Source organism: Eptatretus burgeri, chromosome 6 (assembly GCF_056783735.1).
Source record: "Eptatretus burgeri isolate ZD-2024b chromosome 6, Ebu_testis_v1, whole genome shotgun sequence".
NCBI classification, from domain to species: Eukaryota; Metazoa; Chordata; class Myxini; order Myxiniformes; family Myxinidae; genus Eptatretus; species Eptatretus burgeri.
The window spans coordinates 91,228,514-91,252,397 of NC_140966.1; the positions used below are offsets into that span (position 1 = coordinate 91,228,514).

General features: G+C 45.6%; 1 protein-coding gene and 1 pseudogene across 2 annotated transcripts in view; both read right to left on the minus strand.

Moving 5' to 3' along the window:
- UGCG (UDP-glucose ceramide glucosyltransferase) overlaps nucleotides 1-23,569 on the minus strand; it is an 82,441-nt gene extending 58,872 nt beyond the window's left edge. For both annotated transcript variants that reach the window (XM_085886179.1, XM_085886177.1), the window contains exons 1-2: nucleotides 23,433-23,569; nucleotides 19,561-19,699 (exon numbers count right to left, since the gene is read on the minus strand). In XM_085886179.1, coding sequence (XP_085742305.1) covers nucleotides 19,561-19,699; nucleotides 23,433-23,539 — 246 coding nt within the window. In that variant the 5' untranslated portion in view covers nucleotides 23,540-23,569. The remainder of the gene's footprint in view (nucleotides 1-19,560; nucleotides 19,700-23,432) is intronic.
- On the minus strand, nucleotides 5,824-5,962 carry LOC147025318 (signal recognition particle RNA; annotated as a pseudogene).
- Nucleotides 23,570-23,884: the final 315 nt, after the last annotated feature.

Sequence of the window (23,884 nt, forward strand, 5' to 3'; positions counted from 1 at the left end):
GATTTCGTAAGTAACAAACACACAAACAGAGGATGGAAGTCATCAATATACTTCCGAAATCTAAAGATTTCGTAAGTAACAAGCAGTCATAGAGTGGCACTTATGAAATCGTTAACTTGACCTCTGACCTTGTCTAATAAAAGCTGTCTCTGGAGAAGGAAGCGAAGCAAACCAGAAGTTTCTTCAATGATTCTGTACCAAACCATCAAAAATCGAATGTTTGACCTCACTGTGACCTTGACCTTTGACCGATTTTGACCAAAATCTAGTCAGCACTAGCCATCACACTCCTGAATCACGTGGTGGAATTTGACATTGGTAGCTTCTTCCGTTCTCAAGTTATCGTGCCTACAAACAAACACACAAACACACACAAACAGATGACGGAAGTCATCAATATACTTACGAAATCTAAAAACAGAGGGTGGAAGTCATCAATATACTTACGAAATCTAACAGATGGAGTGAAAACCGAGTATCCCCTTCCTTCGGCGCCCAGCCATAACATCATGCATCGCCACGATATGGAATTGGGAAGGAGCGGTGTACAACAAGTAGCGGTATATTCAAAGTACACCACCCTCATGCCAAGTAAATAAATAAATCCTCCAGTGCGTGACATTGCCTGGGTGCCGGACAATGCTGTCATGCAGCACGTGGAAACGGATTTGGAGTGAGCGGTGTGCAATAACTCATTTCTCAATCAACTACCGAATAGCACACCTCAACCACCACCGTTTCATCCGAATCTGTAACTTTTTGAAAATGAAGCAATTCATCGAAAAATTAATAATTAATTGATTATCTGATCAATCAATTCACCAAAAATACCCTTTACAGCAAAATCACTTGTTCACCGTCATCTCTAAATATAGGATTCCGAGCTCAAAAGGTGCCCGAGGTATTGCCAGATGAGAAAGAAAATAAAGAAGTAATCAATAAATTGATAATAACTAAGTAATCAATTAATTGATTAATAAAAAAATTTCAAATACCATTTTTGCCAAAGCAAATCTTCACTTTTTGTCTTGAAATTTTAGCTTCCTAGCTCAAAGGATGCCTGAGATATCGCCCGGACAAACACGAAAACAACCAAGAAAACAAACAAACGGAGTAAAAACTGAGTACTCCTTTCCTTCGGCGCGCAGTGATGACATCATGTATCACCTGGATATGGAATTAGGAAGGAGAGGTGTACAATAATAAGAGGGATTAGCATACAGGGGCGGATGGAGAAATGGAGAAGGAACAAACAAAGTCAGCTTATCCCCAACACAGAGCATCCATCTACCTCCCGTGACAGGAGCTAAACCAGGCAGGAAAAGGGAAGCAAGTGGGCTGAGTACACAAGGATCATGTAATCTCACAACCCAACGCTTTGCCTTTGTTATCGCAGCTGTGTCCTTCATCAGCAAATAATTTGTTGTCCTTGAAAAGTTTCACGATTCCGCTTAAAAAAAAAAAAAAACCAAGGCAATCAACAACTTTTTTCATCTCAAAAGGTAATGGTGTGTATGAAATATAAAAGATGGTCACGGTTGATTTTATGTGAATAATTGGAGATGTCGGATCACTTTTCCAGTCTGAATTGACTCACTGATTTCAAGCCTGTAGCAAAACCAGTCAAGCTGGCCTGCTTTTTCAATAAACAAGCAAATTACATTGTGCTTGCTTCAGCATTGTGGAATGCTTCGAGCACATATGGGTGAGCCAACTATGACTGGTAGAGCAGGTTTGATGTCAGTTTTGCTAGTGTGTGCATACTTCTGAACCCTATTTTGCTATGAGATATTCTTTAGGAAGTGCATGGAGTTTCCAAAGTTTCCTCATAGCCCACTCGAGCTAGGTGTGGAATCAATCTGGTAGCCCGACGCAGTACTTGCTCGATGGCAGCTATATGTCCTCAGTCAGATGTGGTGACCAAATCCGAACACAATATTGTACATGAGGCCTCACTAAACTCTTATACATTATTAACAATACCACCTCCTTCGATTTATAATTTATCCCCCGACGAATCGAAGCTTTAACCCGATTAGCCTTACCGATAACTGCCCAGGCACTGTGCTGTCTGCTTACCCCTCCCCCAACCTTTATCCATTACCTCCATCCCCCACCCAGATCCTTCTCCTGTGTGACATGCTCCAAGAATGCCCCAAGAATGTAATCTCTACCGTCATCATTCTCACTCATTCCTACCGCCTCACATTTCTTTATGTTAAATTGCATCTGTCAATCTTTTGTCCAATCTATTAAAATATCTAAAGACTTTCCCGAATCAGATCATCCCCTTTGCTATCCACCTTGCCTCCAAGCTTTGTGCATACTCGCGTGCGTACAAGAATACTACGCAGCAATTTGTCGAAATTTGAACAGGCTTGTCGATTCACAAACCAGAAATATCACAGTTAGTATTCTCCACCCTATTTGCCATCTTATTTGCTACCATCTTGACTTTTAGCACATGTGTTAAAACAGTAAACGGATGGCTATGGGTATTCATTACCAACACAATAGCGACAAATTCCCTCAAAAATTATTAGTCTATAGATGTGCATTACATTGGCGTTTTAAAACAGCAGTTTATCTGCTGACTTCGGCATAAATAGGCCAATGCCCGCTGTAAAAATCAGGCCGGCGTTGAAGTGGCCAAACACATGGTCTTTTTGCCGCTATGCTGCAAGTTCATTTCTTTCAAATTTTAACAATATACATGGCTTGCAGCATAGCTTCAAAGTAGGCACATTCACCTCTACGAAGTCGAGCTTGGGTTTGATTCTCAGGCGAGCTATAAGCTGGCACCATTGAAGGTGATAAGCTCACAGGGGGTTGCGTGTAATAAGAGGGTGATGTAGAAGAGGAATCGTTGGATTGGGAACCCGAGCTTTTTCAGCAAATGATTCATTCATTCATTACACCTTATGGAAAGCTGTGTCTATTGTGACTCTTTTCTTGATGAGTGAGGAAACTGATGAAGAGCAGGTTCCTGATCGAGTGCTTTAATCAGTTGCCACTAGGATTTGGAAGATGAAAAACGACCGGAAGGTCTGATCTCAGGCGAGCCTGGTGTAGTTGGTGTTCTTTCTCTTCCAAGGATGGATACATATCTTTTGCCAACATTGTGAAGCGTCTAGAGGTCGTCACAGATTGGATTGTTCTTCAAGGACAGCTAAGGTAAGACACCTCCTTTCCATTGCTTCAGCACAGGCTTCTGTATACCATGGACACTATATTGGATAGCAGAGCTGGAGGAATGAGGGAATTGATGGATGAGAGTATGACCTTGTGGAGTGTAGGGTGTTCCAGGCACTCTCAGTTGCAAAGGAAATGGGAGTGAGTGAGAGCATGTGTGAAGTGCATGAGAAAGAATTCTACATGAAAATACTAACTACATCTCTGGGCACTATCTCCAGTGTGTGGAATAGGTCAGTCAAGGCAGTAGATCGTATCCATGAAGATAAATGATTGAATCTGGGACATTGGTTGAGAGGAGGTTTCACCGAGAGTGTCAGGATCTTTTAGACAAGGTCATAGTGGTCAAATTTGAGACCACAGATGTTATCATAAGTTCCAGATAGACAAGGTCAGAGTACAATGAAGTTTGGGAATTGATGGTCTTCCATGATGATGGACATGATGCCATGTCCTCTGCTGATTAGGCAGGAATCTTTTGGAAAATATCACCTATTCCTAGGGAAAGAAGTACGGCTTATGTTCATGAGTGATTACACCACTTGGAAAGGGAGCAGGGCACATGAAGGAAGCAGAATGTATCTGCCGATGGGTGCAGAAAACCTGAAGCCACACTACAAACACCACTCAAGATGAAAGAAAAACCAGGGTGGGAGGGGTATAGGTGTGCAAATAATCACACATACATGTGCAGGAAGAAAGATGATGACTAAGAGCATGTGAATGCACACAGCAAATCAGGAGAGTGACTCATTGCCCACAGCTGGGCTGAAAGAGGGATTCATATTTCTTATTCGACATGTCTTATTTAATTTACTTGCAGAACAGGTACCCACGGCACAGGCCAATTGTGCCATCTTGGTGAAAATTATTATAAATTATTTATTTTTGATTCAGTGTGCATGGTGGAATTTGTACATCATGTGCAGGATAACCATTGTGAGAGATCAGCGTACTTTTACTTTAATTACAACAGATTTACTGTGGACAACTGACAAAGTACAGTACTGTATCTGGGACTTCAAATTCAAATCGCAGCATCAGGAGTTAGGAGCTCTGTTGGCAAGGGGCTGGCAGGAAGGACCAGAGGTATGCACTTTCGCCTCCGAGCCTGGATTCAAATCTCGGCCCAGCTACAAACTGTCATCCTGGTGTCTCGCAGACAGGTCGTGGCATTAATGTGTGTGCCGCCACTCGGATCGATGATAAACTGGTGTACCATCTGCCGGCATTAGTTTGGTGGACGTTAAAGATCCAATGGTGTCCTTCGCGAAGAGTCAGTGAGCTATCGCCAGCACCATCAACAAATTCCAAATTAAGGCTCTAACCTAGAGGGCATTGTATCAGCAGTGCAGCTGCACCCTCCTCATGCCCCCCCCCCCGCTCCCTCAGCTAAGTGAGAAGAAAACTTCAGATGGAAACACTAAACGGATCAACAAAATTTGAAACCAAAACACGGGAAATTTAGGATTCACAAAAGCACTGAAATCACCCGATAGATGCTTCATAGTTTATCTTTCCAGAGCTATCGGAGAATCCTCATGTAAACCCATCAAAATATATATATATATATATATATATATATATATATATATATATATATATATATATATATATATAGTTATTTTCTTCGCGTGTGCACCTTAAAAAACATGATTGAGAAATTGCGAATAATACACCAAAAGGAAACTACAATTATAACAGCCTGCCTTCACACAACGAGCTTTGCCGTGCTCAATGCATCGACTCCCACTTAATTGGCGCCATGCGTATATCTCGATCACAAAAGGCTAAAACTGATGTACCGGGTAATGCGCATCTTTCACAATGATGAATCAAAGCAATCATGGATGCATACAAGCTTCTTGCTTCACAATATTGTATTTTACGAGGTTAAAAAAACCCCTGATACATATTCAGAACAGAAAATAATATTATATACAAATGGACACGTACACGATGAGCAGCCGGTTGAGGAATAGTATTCCATCGATAGCTTAGACTCCAAAATCATAATTAAATTGCATTTACTGGCAATTTATTGTCTGAAAATTGGGTAATAAAAAACAGCAGTGTTGAACCAGCTAACAACCAATACAATTCATTATGTGAGAGTAAAATCAACGTATTGCATCTCAGTGTACGAGCTGTTTGGCAGGACGAAGGGAAAATAAATAACAATCAATTTGTGGCAGAAACAGTTCCACGTAATGCACCGGACACGAATACAGTACCTGCTGATGACTTGTATTTGTAAACTCCGTTCAAGAATATCAACCAGATCAGAATATTTATTACCGCCGCCACCGAAGGTGAAGGAGGTTATGTTTTCACCCCTTTGTCTGTCTGTCTGTCTGTCTGTCTGTCTGTTTGTTTGTGTACAGGATATCTCAAAAAGATGTGCACGGATCTGGATGAAATTTTGTGGACAGGTTGGGTGTGTGACAAGGACGAACCGATTAGAGTTTTCTGAAGATCCGGATCAGGATCCGACTTCTTCTTCTTTCGGCAGCTCCCTTTTCGGGGTCGCCACAGCGGATCATCCATTATGATCCGCATACTGATTTGGCATAGGTTTTACGACGGATGCCCTTCCTGACGCAACCCTGGTCGCCTCTTACGACACAGGAATAAGGATTGGGTTTCGCCATGATTCCGGGCTGCCCTACACCCTCATAGCGCGGCCCAATGCAGAGCTCCCGTCCTCAAGCGATCCTCCAACCCAAGCCTCCGAGTAGCCGGATTACAGGCGCACGCCACTACGCCCGGTATATCCGGATTCGACTACTAGAATTTTTTTAAGTGATTCTTCACGATTGAGAGAAAGGGCCAAAAATGATATACAGCACGATATCTCAAAAAGTTGTGGACGGATTTGGATGAAACTTGGTGGACACATTGGGTGCGTGAAAAGGAAGAATTGATTCAATTTTGTTGAAGATCTGGATCTGATAATTTTTGAAGTGATTCTTCACCATTGAGAGATGGGGTGAAACCGATATGTAGTACGACACCTCAAAAAGTTGTGGACGGATCCAGATAAAATTTGGTGTGCCGGTTCGGTGTGTGACAAGGACGAATTGATTAGATTTTGGTGAAGATCCGGATCCGGATCAGACTACTCAAATTTTTTAAGCGATTGTTCACCATTGAGAGACAGGGCCAAAAACGATACAGTACTGTACAGCATGATATTTCAAAAATGTATTGGGCCCGATATGTTCTCGTGGATCAGGCATTACGTGGTGGAGGTATGCACTCTACCGAGTGCCCTTCTAGTTTTGATTGAATTTGAGACAAAGCTGTCCATCCATCGATCCATTTTGACCACACTGTGCAGAGCAGTCTCCTTGGCTATTGGGCACAATCCTGGACGGGTCGCCACTCCGACACACGATACCAGCAAGCCGGCACTCATTTTGCTGACCTCAGAAGAATGACGGGCAGAGTCAACCCTACCTGATATTAATTCAACAGCCAAGTGGGATTTGAACTTAGGATCCTAGGATCCCAAGCCCACCACCTGAACCATTAAGCCAACACCAGGCAGACAAAGCTATAATAGCATTTTATTTAGCACCTGTTACTGAAAGATGTATGGGAACAATGTATATTTTTTATCATATGGGGTCCAAGGCTCATGGAAGAGCTGGAAAACGAATTACACATGCGCGTGCACATACACATGCACGAGATAACACCTGACAGGACTTCAGACAAACACAGCCTCTGAGCTTGGGGAAAGTGACACCTATGACACCTGAATGAAAAATAGACAGGATAAAGGAAAAAGGAAAGTTGGAAGAGGTGCATGTCACAGCTTCTTTGTATGGTTCCCAATGCTATTCAGCAAGGAAATCATTCCTCAAGCTAACCAAATCGACAATGCCGTTTTCATGCTGCAAAAGGTGAACATTCCTGGAATTTGAATCAGATAAACGGATTGCTACAGAAAGCAACATGCTGTGTTTCCAGATAACATGATGTTTGGGAAAAGGGGGTGAGGAAAAGAAATAATCAGGAAAGCCACAAAAGAACCAAGAGTCAAATTACCTTTTCAATGCACAATACTACACCCACATCACATGTGCAGTAGCCATCTGCTTCTATATCAACTGCAGCAGCAGTTTGAACAGCCTTTTAAAGAAAATAATTTCAGCACAGAAAGCCACAAATCACGCAATCTAGAATTATTGCGTGACTTACAAATGTCATTCTCATCATGCAGTAAAAAAAAAAAATGCTGTCTATTCATCGAACAAAATTCAACATATAAACAATTAATCGAGTAATAGCAATTTGTCCTGTGAATAATACCTGCAAGATTTCTGCCAGGGTTGATGTTCCATGCATGTTTGTTCAGCTGAGGCCTTATTTGGCCCGAGGTACCCAAAACTACCCCAAAAAAGGTTTTCTCCACAGTGTAATTAAAACATTTCCAAAGTCAAACTACTTATCCACCTGGCCATTTGCAAACCCTTGCCTCCTACCAGGTACCATGACCTCAAAAACGTGAGTGTATTATGCGTCTCGCCTGGGTTTGAATCCCGACCGAGCTATATATAAACTGTGTTTCATCGGCAGTGTGATTCATCAAGGTGTGTGTCGGCCCCTTGGATGGATGTTAAACGGAATCCCGTCTGCCAGCATTCGTTAGTGGGCATTAAATATCCCACAGTGTCCTTCAGAAAGAGTAGGCGAGCTATCGCCGGCAGCATGAACAAATTACAAATTCCCTTCCTAACCAGCAGAGGGCATTGCTTCAGCGGCACAGCCGCACTCCTCAGCCAATGATGATACCCCACACCACTGTGCAGCATACGAATGAAGAAGAAGAAGCAGCAGCCTTGGATTTCTTTATGCCCTTTGCAAATTGATCCAGGACTAGAAATAAAAGTCGTTTTGAAAAGATTGTAATAAATTACAGGAATGTGAGTAACATGAAGCAATGAACCAAAGTTGAAAGGACGTGGGAATGTGAGCAACATGAAGAGACAACCATATGTCATATGTAGCTGGGGTTTTTATCAATTAGGAGACATCGACATGTGGCATATGCTTAATTGACAAAAATAAGGTAAGGTGGGAAGATAAACGAGGAAAAAACAGTGAGTAGGAAGGAAAAAGAAAAAAGAAAAGGGAAACGATGCTGGGAGGGCAGTAGAGAGAAGAGGAGGGGAGTGAACATTAATGTTTTAAATCCAAATTGTGGATGGGGAGAGCTGGTCTGCACCACTTCGGCCTTCCATGTTGAGGTGTCCAGAGTATTGGATTGGAAACATGTTCGTTTTTGCAGTGCCCAGCTCACCTGAGACGTCTTCATATGAGTTTAACCGACAGCCTTAGAAGAGAACCAGAGCTCATTATTTGTCACATGGAGAGACAAACGGACATTGAAAGCCGAACAAAGAAGTCGAGTATAGAATCCATCAAGTCCTTCTCATGGATCTCAGTGAGAGTCCATCTTTCACTTCTATAAAGCAGGACAGACTCAACTGTTGCCAGAAACAGTCGTTCCTCGATACGCCGAGAGTGTCGATTCCATTTATATTCTTGAAAATTTGTTGCAAGCACTTATGCAGCAGCTTTCATTTGTTTGACATTCTGAGCAGTTATGTCAACCCAGGAACAAATATACTTGAAGTCGATGATTGTCTCAAGTTTTATTCCATCATTTGATATTATTGAGACCTCTCACGACTGGTTGAATGCCATAACTTTAGTTTTATCAGAATTAATTGTTAGTCCTATGCTACTGGCGCTCGTTTCGACACTCTTGTAAAGTTATTGTGCTTGCTCAAATTTCTTCCAACAATAAGGCTCAGTTATCGGCAAAGTCGAGTTCAGTAAGAACTTCCGGTTTGATTCTTCTGCTTTTTCTTTGTTCTACTTGAAGCACCAATTCATCCTCCTTGACTTTGATAGGCATTTCTGAGTGCTTAATGAAGCACTACGACAAACAGGTAAAGGGCAAGGGTTTAGGCTCCCTTGTACTCTGGATAGCATTAGAAAAACTGCATTTCTCCATTAGGTGAGAGGATGTTGGCATTTGTATCCTTATACATATTCAAAATTACCTTCACAAGTTGATTCCATATGTTGATAGGATCTTCATCATTTTGCCACGGTGGAGAGTCAAAGACTTTTTGAAAGTTGATGCGTCCAAAAGTTGTCTTTTCGACCCAAAATTCATTTGGTTTGGCCTCAGGTGTTGATCAAGAGCAGGACAGATTAGGTTCAAAATAATTTGATTGTTGATCTTGCCAATTATTGAGATTAGGGTAATATCAAGATAGTTTCTGCCGAGACCGAGATCTGATTTTGGAATCGGAAATAAATATATATATATATATATATATATATATATATATATATATATATATATATATATATATATATATATATATATTATGATCCGCTGTGGCGACGACCCCTAACGGGAGCAGCCAAAAGAAGAAGATATATATACATATATATATATATATATATATATATATATATATATATATATATATATATCTTCTTCTTCTTTCGGCTGCTCCCGTTTGGGGTCGCCACAGCGGATCATCCGTATGATCCGCATCGTGATTTGGCACATGTTTTACGCCGGATGCCCTTCCTGACGCAACCCTGGTCGCCTCTTATGACACAGGGATATGGTACACCTATTTTAACCGGGGTATACACCGGCCCAGTACACTGGTAGTCACTTCGCCGACCTCGGAAGGATGACAGGCTGAGTCAACCCCCTGGTGTATTAATTCAGTGGCCCAACGGGGTTTGAACTCAGGACCCTTTGGATCCCAAGCCGCTGCCCTAACCACTGCGCCAACACCAGGCTAATATATATATATATATATATATATATATATATATATATATATATATATATATATATATATATATATATATATATATATATATATATATATATATATATATATATATATATATATATATATATATTGTTACGAATTTCAGCCCGCCCGGCGAAATTCGGCCACGTAACTCAAATCGCGATGCGTCGCCCACCGGAACGGACAATTCAGTCGTGACCCTCTTGGAACTACCGCTGAGGAGCTAGCCACGGGTGGGAGTTTAACCTCACCACAACCCAGTCCGCATTCTACCCACGCGAAATAGGGTGAATCGCCGAATGTCGATATACCTAAGTACCCGCGCGGGTAGCGTACCGAGGAGTTGTACCACGCCGCAGGTCGGCTCCGGACAAGAACCGCTTAAGCGGCTCGTTCCGTGCTAAGGGGATAACCGAGCGGAGTTATCGCCGACCTCGACAGTTCAGATTACTTACTGGGTGTCTAAACCCACTACCAATCCCTTACGTGAGGCAAGATGGAACTTTCAAACGAAGAAAAGGACGCAACGAAACGGGGAAACAATTTGACAAGCACTTTTATTTCACACACACAAGGCAAGCACGTATTCACAGCCATACAGTAAGAATGCACATATAACAGTCAAAGCAATGAAAGCAACGCAGAGCTACAACCGATTAAAGCAATGTACAAGCACTTATTCAGGTTTACTTAAAAGACTGGCGCCGTACACACATTTACACAAAAAGCAAATACAAGCCACCCTCATAGGCAAGGGGGCAGACAGGTCCGTGGACCAAATGTACGTGGGACCTGGGTGAGCGGCTAGGTCCACGAGACCGAAGGGGTCTTACCCGCGCTCTCGTGGCGCGATGGCGGGCGAGCCGCAATGTCAGCGTAACGTGCCTGACTCCGTGCTGCTGGCGTGGTCGGTGAGCTCCTTTCGGCGTGCATTGGGCAGGCACGTGTTGGTCGGTCGACACCACGGTTGGGGTGGGGAATGGACAGGGTTACCGGCGCTATCTCAGCGCGGATGGGGGAAATTGTTGATGCTCGGGGTGGAGAGAGAGAATGGCGGACGCTCCGTCCCGGTAGCAGGGCCTTGGGGCCGCACAGACACCGGCAAACTCTCGCCCCTGAGCCCTCTTCCGCATCCCTGCTTTACTCCGCGACTCGTCCCTCGACCCAGCAACGACAACCTCGATGACCTTCGTCTTCACTCGACCAGCCCAGCCAGCACAGCACCGCACAGCTCAGCACAACCCAACTCTACTAGCGAGTCGCCTTGTGCTCGCGTATTTATAGACCGGGGGAGGAGCGTGTATGCTAATTCGCGGATCAAAAAACAGCCACGCCACCCAACGTTTAGCCATTGGTTGGGCAAAAAGGGGCGTGAGCCTCTCCTGATCCGATTTCCCTCCTAAAAGGAGTCCACATGCATCGCGCTTGGGGGCAGGGCCACACCACCCGACGTTTAGCCATTGGTTGGGCAAAAAGGGGCATGAGCCTCTCCTGATCCGATTTCCCTCCCATAAAGGCATCCATTTGTACTCGCGGCTCGACGCGTTCGGCAAGAATCACCGAACGGGCCCTGGACAGCACGACGTTCGGTGTTGGAAGGTGGTATGGTTGCTGGTTGTAGAAGGAGAAAGGCGAAGGTGGTGGGGGGTTTGCTGTGGTGGTTTGGTTGTTGGCGGGCGTCATTTGAGAATGGCGGTGAAGCGATCTTTGCGGGGTGGAGTTGTGGAGGTAAAGAGGCGAAGGTGGTGGTGTTTGAGTTGTTGGCGGGCTTATTGGTCGAAAATAACGATAGAGAAAGAAAAATGGCTAACTCAAAGCGTCGCAGCCCGGATGAATCACACATAATCCCTCTAAACAACGGGTGTGGACTAACTACACATGAACTTATCGATATATCTAACCTGAGGAACTTTCTGGTGTATTGCAAATTTCCACATCCATAACAATATATATATATATATATATATATATATATATATATATATATATATATATATATATATATATATATATATATATATACACACACATATACACAAGATCAACCATTTTGTTCAACCCTATATTCTTCCATTATTGCTGCATTACCAAAGCCGAGAATGGTGGTGTTGACGTCACACAGTTTAAGAAGCTCTGGTGGAATACAGTCTTCGCCACGACTCTTTTCTTCCACTAAAGACAGCTTTTCTTTGTTATATTCTTCAACTAGCAGGTTACCCAACCTCTGGTTGCCCAAAACCTTGCATGCATATTGCACATGAAAGGAACTCCATGGGAGTGCATGAATGAAAACTGGGTGTATTGGGTAAATTTAAACAGCCCTTTTGAAGATAATTAAAGGGCTTATTAAATTCAAAACAAAACAGGCTATATCCTTAGTCAGCCTGCTCTCCCTCCCTGGGGTCTAAATCGTCATTTGATTTGGCCTGCTCAAAAAGGCCTTGCCTTGGAACAGACCGCACAGGCCTTTGGTGTACATTTCAAGACTGAACATTGCGTCCTCAATCATTAAATGAAGGTACTGTTTTGAGTAAACAAAGGTACATTTTTATTCAACCCATAATGAGGAAACGAGGTAATACATGTTTTGTCCGCATCGATCATGGCAGAGGAAAGACAATCGTGAAATCTTCAATAAAAATTTAAAAAACAAACTTGCTTTTTGCCTGACTTTTCAAGGCTTACAAACAAACTGGTGGACATGTGAGTCATATATGTGAAGTGAATAAACATTGGAAATGACGAAAATCGGCTTGGTCATGAAATGCCTGCGTACGTAATTAGTCGGGAGGCTGCTGGGGAAACTCCTGAGAGATTTTTCTTATTTTTTAATTCTTTTTTATTTTCGAAGTTATTATGTAGATGTACACTTTAATATACACCCTGTGAAAAATTCCTTTGTGGCAGGGGAAGGGTGGAGGTGGGGGGAGGGAAGAGAACGGGTGGGGTGAGAATCCAGAGGGAGGGGGATGGGTTGGGAGGAGGGAGGGTAAGGGGTGGGAGGAGGGAGGGTAAGGGGTGGGGTGGGAGTTTGGAGCCATGGGAGGGGTGGGAAACGGGTGGGATTGGGAAGGGGAGGGGAAGGGGCGGGGTGGGAGGAGGGAGGAGAAAGGATGGAGTGGGGGTCTGGAGGGAGGGGGTGGGGTGGCAGGAGGCAGGGAATGAGGTGAGAGGAGGGAGGGGAAGGGGTGAGGTGTAAGGAAGCAGGGGGGAGGGGGGAGGATGGGATGAGGGAGGGGAAGGGGTGGGAGGCAACGCTTGGTACCTTTGCTCGTATGCAACAGATGTGAAAAAGAAAAAACAAAAAATGTTTGGCAGAGCTAGACTTGGTTGACAGAATGCCAGATTAATTTTGGCAAGAGGTTGAAGACATTGTAAAAGAGGAGGCCAAAAACAACACACCAAAAAGAAGGTTAAATGGCTGTGAGAAGAGGAAATGATTATTACAAATACGAGAAGAGAGATGAAAACTAAAGGTGCATCAAGAGAGGGCATTAAGCAGCGAAATGTTGACTTCCAACGACAAGCGAGGAAATATAAAGAGAGGTATATTAAAGAGGCATGCATAGAGATAGAAAGTGAGAAGAGAGCAGCAAAAAATAGAAGGGCAATCAGTAAAGCGCATACCTCCATCATGTAATGCCTGATCCACGAGAAGATATCGGGCCCAATACATTTTTGAAATATCGTGCGAAACAGTACTAGATCGTTTTTGGTCCAATCTCTCAATGGTGAAGAATCACTTTAAAAATCCAATAATGCTCGAAATTTTCACCAAAATTGAAATCAACTCGGCGTGGTCACACACCCAACCTGTCCACCAAGTTTAATCCAAATCCGTCCGCAGCGTTTCAAGATATCGTGCTATATATTAGTTTAGCCCTATCTCTCAATGGTAAAGAATCACTCAAAAATTATCAGATCCGGATCCGGATTCGGATCTTCACGAAAATTGAATCAATCCTTCCTCGTCACACACCCGTGTCCACCAAATTTCATCCGGATCCGTCCACAAGTTTTTGAAATATTCTGCACACAAACAGACAGACATACAGACAAACAAACAGAGAGGAGAGAAGGAGGAGATTGGGACCATACTCTGTGCAGAGCGTTGGTGTTGCTTAAGCAGTCTCCTTGGCTTGTGGGCACAATTCTGGAAGGGTCACCACTCCCACACAGATACCAGCAAGCTGGCACTCATTTTGCCGACCTCAGAAGGATGACAGGCAGAGTCAACCCCACCTGGTATTAATTCAACAGCTGATGGGGATTTGAACTCAGGATCCTAGGATCCCTAGCTCATCACCCTAAACATTAAGCCAACACCAGGCATAAACAGACAGAGAGGGGTGAAAACATAACCTCCTTCACCTTTGGTAGTGGAAGTAAAAATAGATCTTTTTCAAAAGGTAGGTCTTGGATTGGGGTCCTTAACAGTCAGATTTGGGAAAGGATCTTTGTCTGCTTTGACTGGCTGGTGTTGGCTTAATGGTTAGGGTGGTGGGCTTGGGATCCTCGGATCCTGAATTCAAATCCCACTCGGCCTTAGAATTAATACCAGGTGGGGTTGACTCTGCCTGTCATCCTTCCGAGGTCGGCAAAATGAGTGCCAGCTTGCTGGTATACTGTGTCAGAGTGGAGACCCGTCCAGAATTGTGTCCAATAGCCAAGGAGACTGCTTAAGCAGCACCAACGCTCTGCACAGAGTATGGTCCCAATGGCTGGATGGAGGAGGCAATCAAAATTTTAATAGCTATCTGTGTACAGATCTGGAGCAACATTGTATGGCCTAAAAGGTGGAAGCAGTCAGTCTTCACACCACTGCCAAATAAAGGGGATGCAAGAGAATGTTCAAATAACTGAACCATTGCCATTATTTATTTCACATGCTAGCAAGATATTACTGAAGATCATTCAACACAAAATGGAAGACTTCATTTAGCAAGAAATGCCCGTTCAGCAAGCATGTTTCAGAAGAGGAAGATGGATGACAGATCAAATCGGAAATCTGGAAAGGAATACCAAAGGAAAGTGCGTTTCTGTTGTATAGATTAGAGCAAAGCCATCAATTGTGTAGATCATGAATTGATGTGGATTATGCCGACAGAAATGGGAATGTCGGAGCACCTGATATATCTGATAAGCATATACACTAAACAAGAAGTCACAGTAAGAACAGAGTATGGAGATACAGAATGGTTTGTAATTGGAAAATGTGTGAGACAGGACTGCATTCTCTCCCATTACTTGTCAATCGGTATAGTTTGGGACAGATATAATTAGTCTGGAGAAGTGAACCATGTTGGGTATGGTTGAGGGAAGAAGAGGATGGGACAGATATAATTAGTCTGGAGAAGTGATCCATGCTTGGTATGGTTGAGGGAAGAAAAGGAAGAAGCAGATCTTGCAGGCACTGGATGGTTGGGGTAAAGGCTGTGACCAAGCTGTTTCTGCTTGAGCTTTGGGTCACCAAAATCTTCATGAATGTCACCAGAAGTCACCCATGAATCAACGGAACTCGATAACTAGATACGCCATGAAAATGAAAAACCTTAATTTTGATCAATTCAAAATATTAACATGCATGAATCCCCCAAAAATCTCAGGAAATAAACGAGGCAGGGAATCCCAGGACATGAAAAGCAGGAAATCCCAGGATGGAACTCATAAATGAAACACCCACCCCTATGGGAGGGTAATACCCCCTTCCTTTGGTGGGGGTCATTAAGGCACTTGTATCATGCCACGTGTGCAGTGCAAAATTGCAAGGATCTCCACAGCAGACTTGTAATACTCTCCCCCACCATCAACACCGGGTGGCACTATACGGTACACATCACAGTTGATGACAAACAAACACCTCTCTTCTGTATGTTTTTTTGGCTTCACGTACCTACCGTGTTTTTCAGTTTTATTATATAGGACGTCAAACTAAACCTCTTGATGCAAAGGTCTTCTAAGATGGTTTTGACTTCCTCCTGCTCGTCATCTCATGTCGGTTGACTGCCAAGAAGATTCTGAAAATGAGTGTCCCAGTTCTTTATCCTTTCTACATCAGTACTTCCTTCAACACTATTTTTTTGGGAAGCTTTTCTTCCGCCGTCATTGATAAGGCGCCAACTCCTTTCATACTTACAGTTAATGTGTGCTTTCTCTACTTCTTCAATTTTATTGATGAGGTCGTTCTCCCAGGCATCATTGTACTCTTTCCTTCATGCCACCTTCACCTGTTCATAATTTGAGGCGGTTACTTTCCTTTGTGTTTCGTTGATAAGCTTGATAAAATTGATTAGTATTTTCTCTTGCCTTCACTACTCTAGGATTTTTAGAAAGATAATTCTTCTTCGCTTTCTTTCTTTTTAGTACGTTTCATTGCTACTTGTTGGTTAGCTCAGATAGGACAGTCGTATCTTACTGTTGTTCTTTCTTTTGCATCTTTGAGAAGACACTGAAACTGGTGATGGATTTCCACAGCATATTCCCTCTGCAATTCTGCATTCACTCTGAGAGGCCCCCAACAATATATATATATATATATATATATATATATTTTTTTTTTTTTTTTTTCTCTCTCTCTCTCTCTCTCTCTCTCTCTCTCTCTCTCTCTCTCTCTCTCTCTCTCTCTCTCTCTCTCTCTCTCTCTCTCTCTCTCTCTCTCTCTCTCTCTCTCTCTCTCTCTCTCTCTCTCTCTCTCTCTCTCTCTCTCTCTCTCTCTCTCTCTCTCTCTCTCTCTCTCTCTCTCTCTCTCTCTCTCTCTCTCTCTCTCTCTCTCTCAGCCTGAGATTGAAAGCTAAAATAACTATATGATCGTCTGTTGCAATTATATTGAAAGTATTAAATGGTTCAGCATTTCACATTATTTCTGGAGTTTTTTTTTTATGAATAAGGAGATAGTCAAGCTTCTTACCAAGGAAGAAGAGAACTTGCTTTCATTTGGGTCAATGTAAGTCCAACTTTGTCCTTCCTTCTTTCTTTCGGAAGAGAGTGTTAACAAGTTTTTCATTAAAAAAATATAATTTAAACCTGGTGTTGGCTTTGCGGTTAGGGTGGGGGCTTGGGATACAAGGGTCCTGAGTTCAAGCCCCGTTGGCTGCTGAATTAACACCAGGGGGTTGACTCAGCCTCTAATCCTTCTGAGGGCAGTGAAATGAGTACCAGTGTACTGGTAATTGGGGCACTGTATCAGCGGCATATCCGCGCCCCTAACCAATGAGACAACCAGCAGCCAAAAAGGCTGCACATAAAGGGAAGGGGTATTGATGGATTTATTAAATCTGGTATTGGTGTGGCGCAGGCATGATGGGCCGAATGGCCTCCTCCTGCGCATAGTTTCCTTGTAACCCTTGTAATTTCAAGCCCCTTTTCAGTTGTAAGGATGACGAGGGATTGTTGATTACAATACACGTCATGAAAAGGAAAACAAGTGTCTTACAATCCAACTCGTGCATTGAAGTCCCCTGCTGTAATGAGCATGCTGTGTGTGGGCAGAGACTTTTCCAATAGCCTTCTCAGGCTGTTGTGGTGCACTTCAACAGTGTCATCATCATTTGTGGGACTGCAGGTGACAATAATTGTCATTGCTGCGTTTCCCAAGAAATTTGCAATACCTATTCTTTCATTAAAGAAGTAAACGATTAATAAAACTTTAAGTGCCTTTTTACTCAGGAGTATTCCAACACATCCTGCAGCAGCCCCCATATAATTTGACCATGTGGAGGAAGTGATTCGAGTGGTCCTAATAATATTTTTGTATTTAATTTGTTCTCTTTTGCTCTGTTCAATGTTCTTGAATGCCAAGTATTTCAACATTTTGATCTTCAAAGTTGTATGCAAGTTCTTCACTTGTTCCTGGTCAACGGATAGTTCTCACATCATTGCTGCGACTTTGATTAGACTTTTGCAATGTAAGAGTTTTCTCCCTTTGTTTCCACATTCAAATCTACTCTGTCCTTGTAGCTTTAAGAGTGTTATCATAAGAATGTGAAAGACAAGAAGTGAATTCTGGAATGGTCGCAACTCCTGCAGCATGGTCTCCTATAAAGTTTGCCTTCTTGTCGCCTTTGATTCAAAAACCTTTGTTCACAAGGCAGCAGCAAGTCTTATGTGGATGCCATTGATTGATCTACAGTGACAATTTGTTTCACAAGTGACAGTGACAACAGTGAAACATCAAGGATTTCACAATCCTACCCAGGTGCTCTTCTGCCCAAAGCCATTGGCATTTCCTGGGGTTGCCTAGTTAATTAACTGCAGCTAAGCTTTCGGCATTGCTCTGATAAGAATAATCTATGAGTCTCACCTTCCCCCCTCCGGCCAATAGAACCAACATGTATTTTAAAGTGTTTAATGTCATGGTGCAAGCAAAGAAAACCCCAAAAGACAGCTCTTGCTGCCATCAATGACAAGCATACCTACAAGGACAGGTAGTCAACAGCATATACTACAAGTTATCCTGTATCAATATGTGCAAGATGTTTTGAATTGTTGCGGTATATTGACTTTGAGCATTAAAAATAAAGAAATAATTCGCATCGGTCTTTGAAAATACAACAGTGAAATCCGAACATTGTTTCACAACTTGTAGAGGAAGCATAGAATGTACTTCCTCTACAAGTCCACAAGTGGAGGATGTTCACTAAGCAAAACTTCACTTTGACACTTTCACAAGAATGGTTCAGAAAACACACAGAGCAACGACAGGCAAGTCTTTTCACTTCAACATGTGCACCCATAAGTTAAAAAGGGCTGGATTATTAAATGAGACATAATGGAAATGCAATCCGGTTTAGTATGAACTGAGTCGTTTGCACAACTGGACGACGACGCGCATGAAAGCAACTTTCATGAACTTTCATGAAAACAATGAAAGACCAGGAAAGCAACTTCAACAAGCAACAAGCTCTTTGTGAGCATCCCTTTACCAGATTCATCATTTCCATTCGAACATGCAGCATTTTTACTTCAAAAAGGGGGTGGAGTCAGTAAGCTGGTCATGTTGAGGATGTTTCTGGATATTCAAAAACTGACACTACAATACTATTCAGCATCACAAAGGTGGAGAACATATACATGCTGAGGCTTTTGCAAACATCATGCCCATATTAGTTGGAAAATTACAAAAGTATTTTGCTATCATCTTGTAAAAACAGAATATTGAGTAGTAATTGGCAGAGAGAAAGAGAGAAAGAGAAAGATAAAGAGAAAGAGAAAAAGAGAAAAAGAGAAAAAGAGAAAATGACCGTTTTTACAGCCATTTTTCCCTGCTGTGCAGGGGTTTGGCTTTTTGTGAGGCAATGTTTTATGGCCGGATGCCCTTCCTGACGCCAACCCTGGTCGCCTCTTACGACACACAGGGATGAAAGAGAGAAAGACAGACAGACAGACAGACAGACAGACAGACAGACAGACAGACAGACAGACAGACAGACAGACAGACAGACAGAGAGAGAGAGAGAGAGAGAGAGAGAGAGAGAGAGAGAGAGAGAGACTTGGCACAGTGCAAAAATCAAACCTCTGGATAGTCCAACTCAAAGAATGTCTCCAAGTTGTCTTCAAGATGTGGGTCAACACCCTTTAAAGGCTTCAACAGCGAAATACCAGGTAGTTTCATGGGAGGAGTCTCCGTGTTCCTTTTATTCATCTTTAGAAACCTTCCATGACAAAGAAAGACACAGTTAAAATTGAAAAGAAAGCAAAATACTGGCACATAAATACATACGCAAACGTTCGCAAAAATGACGGAAATGTAACTCCTCTTTCATTCAGCAAATACTTGAAGCAAAATGTAAATTCAAAATAAAAGTTCAGGTGCAAGTTACGTGAAATGAATAGAGGCTGGGGATGAACAAAGAAAGAAAACTCGATGGGCACTCAGAAGAGTGCTCCCAGATCCGGATTTGGATCTTCACCAAAATCAAACAAATTTGTCCTCGTCACACACCCAACCTGTCCACCAAGTTCCATTCAAATTTGTCCACAACTTTTTGAGATATCACAAACAAACAAACAAACAAACAAGACAGACAATGCAGACAGTAGAGACAGGGATGAAAACATCTGTGATGGACGAAGGTAGTAATGTAAGGAAGGAAACTCGAGGAGCCCCAGCACTAAGGCAGGGAGGAGAAAATCCCCAACACTGAGGGAAATGAGGGGTGGAGGGGAGAAGGAGGTGTAGTAGAGCAGCCCAAACACAGAGATGAAGGGCGAGCGGTACACTGACAATGAAGTGGGGGACGAGGGGTACATACACAGCAAAGGGGAAGGGAAGGGGCGTGGGGGGCGGGGGGGGAGAGGACAGGACAGACGACAGGCATGTAGACTGCAAAGGGGAGTGGGGATGAGGGAGCACCGAAACAGCAATGGGGAGGGGAGGAGGGGTAAAGGGGAGGGGAATGCGAGAGCCACCTAAAGGAGTAGGGGGGGGACGAGACAGAAAATGAGAAGGAAGAGGGGACACAACAGACATTGACAGCAAAGAGGAGGGGAGGACGAGGAAACCCAAACAGCAAAGGTGGGGATTGGGGTGGGTGGGGTGAACGGGAAATCCAGAAAAAAAGAGGTGGGGTGACGAGGGGACAACCAGACAGCAAATTTTCAACAAACCCTTATAAGAATATGGAGAAGAAGAATTAATAATTGGGTCAAAATGTCAAAGGGCAAAGTCAGTGAGTATAAATAGACCTCATCAGCCCGTCCACCACGCATCAGCAAGAGACGGCCGGGTTTTGTCATCGCTTTAATTTTTCTTTACTAATTTACATTAACCTTCAACGCCACTGTGCAGGCCAAACTTTTTTAAACAATTTGAGCTTTTGTCATCAAATTTTCAACAAACCCCGATTATGCGATTGCGCAAAACACCAACTAAAAAGGGGGGGGAGCAGAAGGGCACCCGGACGAAAGGAGGGGGATGGGGAGGGCACCACAACAGCTGAGCAGGGGACGAGGGGGACACCCCGACAGCTGAGCGGGGGATGAGGTGGGAACCCCGAAGGCTGAGTGTGGGCCAAGGGGTGAACCCCAATGGCTGAGTGGGGGACGAGAGGCACACCGACAGCGGGCGAGGGACGAGGTGCACATGCTGACAGCAGGAGGGCGACGATGTGTGTGCCGGCAGCGGGCGAGGGACAAGGAGCGCGCCGACAGCAGGTGGGCGACGATGTGTGTGCCGGCAGCGGGTGAGGCACGAGGTGCACGCCTAGAGCGGGCGAGGGACGAGGTGCACGCCTACAGCGGGCGGGCGACGGGGTGCACGCCTACAGCGGGCGGACGACGAGGTGCGTGCCGACAGCGGGCGGGCGACGAGGTGTGTGTGCCGACAGCGGGCGGGTGACGAGGTGTGTGTGCCGACAGCGGGCGGGTGACTAGGTGTGTGTGCCGACAGCGGGTGGGTGGCGTCGGTGTGTGCCGACAGCGGGAGGGTGGCGACGTGTGTGCCGACAGCTGGAGGGTGGCGACGTGTGTGCCGACAGCTGGAGGGTGGCGACGTGTGTGCCGACAGCTGGAGGGTGGCGACGTGTGTGCCGACAGCTGGAGGGTGGCGACGTGTGTGCCGACAGCTGGAGGGTGGCGACGTGTGTGCCGACAGCTGGAGGGTGGCGACGTGTGTGCCGACAGCTGGAGGGTGGCGACGTGTGTGCGCCGACAGCGGGTGGGTGACGAGGTGTGTGCGCCGATAGCGGGTGGGTGACTAGGTGTGTGCGCCGACAGCGGGTGGGTGACGAGGTGTGTGCGCCGACAGCGGGTGGGTGACGAGGTATGTGTGCCGACAGCGGGTGGGTGACGAGGTGTGTGTGCCGACAGCGGGTGGGTGACGAGGTGTGTGTGCCGACAGCGGGGGGGTGACGAGGTGTGTGTGCCGACAGCGGGGGGGGGGGTGACGAGGTGTGTGTGCCGACAGCGGGGGGGTGACGAGGTGTGTGTGCCGACAGCGGGAGGGTGACGAGGTGTGTGCCGACAGCGGGAGGGTGACGAGGTGTGTGCCGACAGCGGGAGGGTGACGAGGTGTGTGCCGACAGCGGGAGGGTGACGAGGTGTGTGCCGACAGCGGGAGGGTGACGAGGTGTGTGCCGACAGCGGGAGGGTGACGAGGTGTGTGCCGACAGCGGGAGGGTGACGAGGTGTGTGCCGACAGCGGGAGGGTGACGAGGTGTGTGCCGACAGCGGGAGGGTGACGAGGTGTGTGCCGACAGCGGGAGGGTGACGAGGTGTGTGCCGACAGCGGGAGGGTGACGAGGTGTGTGCCGACAGCGGGTGGGTGACGAGGTGTGTGCTGAGGTGTCTGCCGACAGCGGGAGGGTGACGAGGTGTCTGCCGACAGCGGGAGGGTGACGAGGTGTGCGCCGACAGCGGGAGGGTGACCAGGTGTGCGCCGACAGCGGGAGGGTGACCAGGTGTGTGCCGACAGCGGGAGGGTGACGAGGTGTCTGCCGACAGCGGGAGGGTGACGAGGTGTCTGCCGACAGCGGGAGGGTGACGAGGTGTCTGCCGACAGCGGGAGGGTGACGAGGTGTCTGCCGACAGCGGGAGGGTGACGAGGTGTCTGCCGACAGCGGGAGGGTGACGAGGTGTGCGCCGACAGCGGGAGGGTGACCAGGTGTGTGCCGACAGCGGGAGGGTGACGAGGTGTGTGCCGACAGCGGGTGGGTGACGAGGTGTGTGCCGACAGCGGGAGGGTGACGAGGTGTGTGCCGACAGCGGGAGGGTGACGAGGTGTGTGCTGACAGCGGGAGGGTGACGAGGTGTGTGCCGACAGCGGGAGGGTGACGAGGTGTGCGCCGACAGCGGGAGGGTGACCAGGTGTGCGCCGACAGCGGGAGGGTGACCAGGTGTGCGCCGACAGCGGGAGGGTGACGAGGTGTGTGCCGACAGCGGGAGGGTGACGAGGTGTGTGCCGACAGCGGGTGGGTGACGAGGTGTGTGCCGACAGCGGGAGGGTGACGAGGTGTGTGCCGACAGCGGGAGGGTGACGAGGTGTGTGCTGACAGCGGGAGGGTGACGAGGTGTGTGCCGACAGCGGGAGGGTGACGAGGTGCGCGCCGACAGTGAGTGGCGGGGAACAAGGAGGAGCTTGAGAGAAGCGGGAGGAAGGACGAGGTTCTAAAGTGAGGAAGTCAACAAACACGAATGATAAGACGTGATGGATTTGTTCATTCTCCGAACGATCTTTTTATCTTCCTGCCGTCGGTTTCTCTTTTATAAACACCAACAAACAGACGCTTCCGCATCCTTGTACGAGAACGCACATCGCACAGAAAAATGTCCAAATAATCACCTCACGGATTACTGCAAACATGACAACGATCCATATTGTGACAAATGACAGGAAATTAAATGAACCAAATAAAATGTCTCCTCGGGGACTGTGTGCGCCGCTCTCACACGTAAGCGATGCAGATGAGGTGCATCTGAATGAGGATCCCAAACAAGGCGCAACCGAACACAGCCGCAGCGGCTCCAACAACCTCGAACGCCATCACCATCGCCATCACGACTGACGTCAGCACGCTGACGAGTTTGCTTTTGTTCGGCGGTGACGTCACGACGTTCCGTTTCGCAACTCAAGTTCGAACGCGTGATCTTGTTCTTTTTTTTATCCAATATTTTGGGAAAGCCATCGCCTTCCCAGCAGTAAATATAAGGCACGAACTTTGGAATTTAGCCAGGATGCTGGCGATAGCTCGCCGTCTCATCTGAAATGTACTGCACGAATTCTCGTCCGATGAAAGCAAAACGTATAATATATAAATATCTCAACACACCGACTTCATGCAGGGGGTTATCTTACTGCACTTCCGACCCGCTCCTTGTCAACGCTCCAACCCCACTCCCAG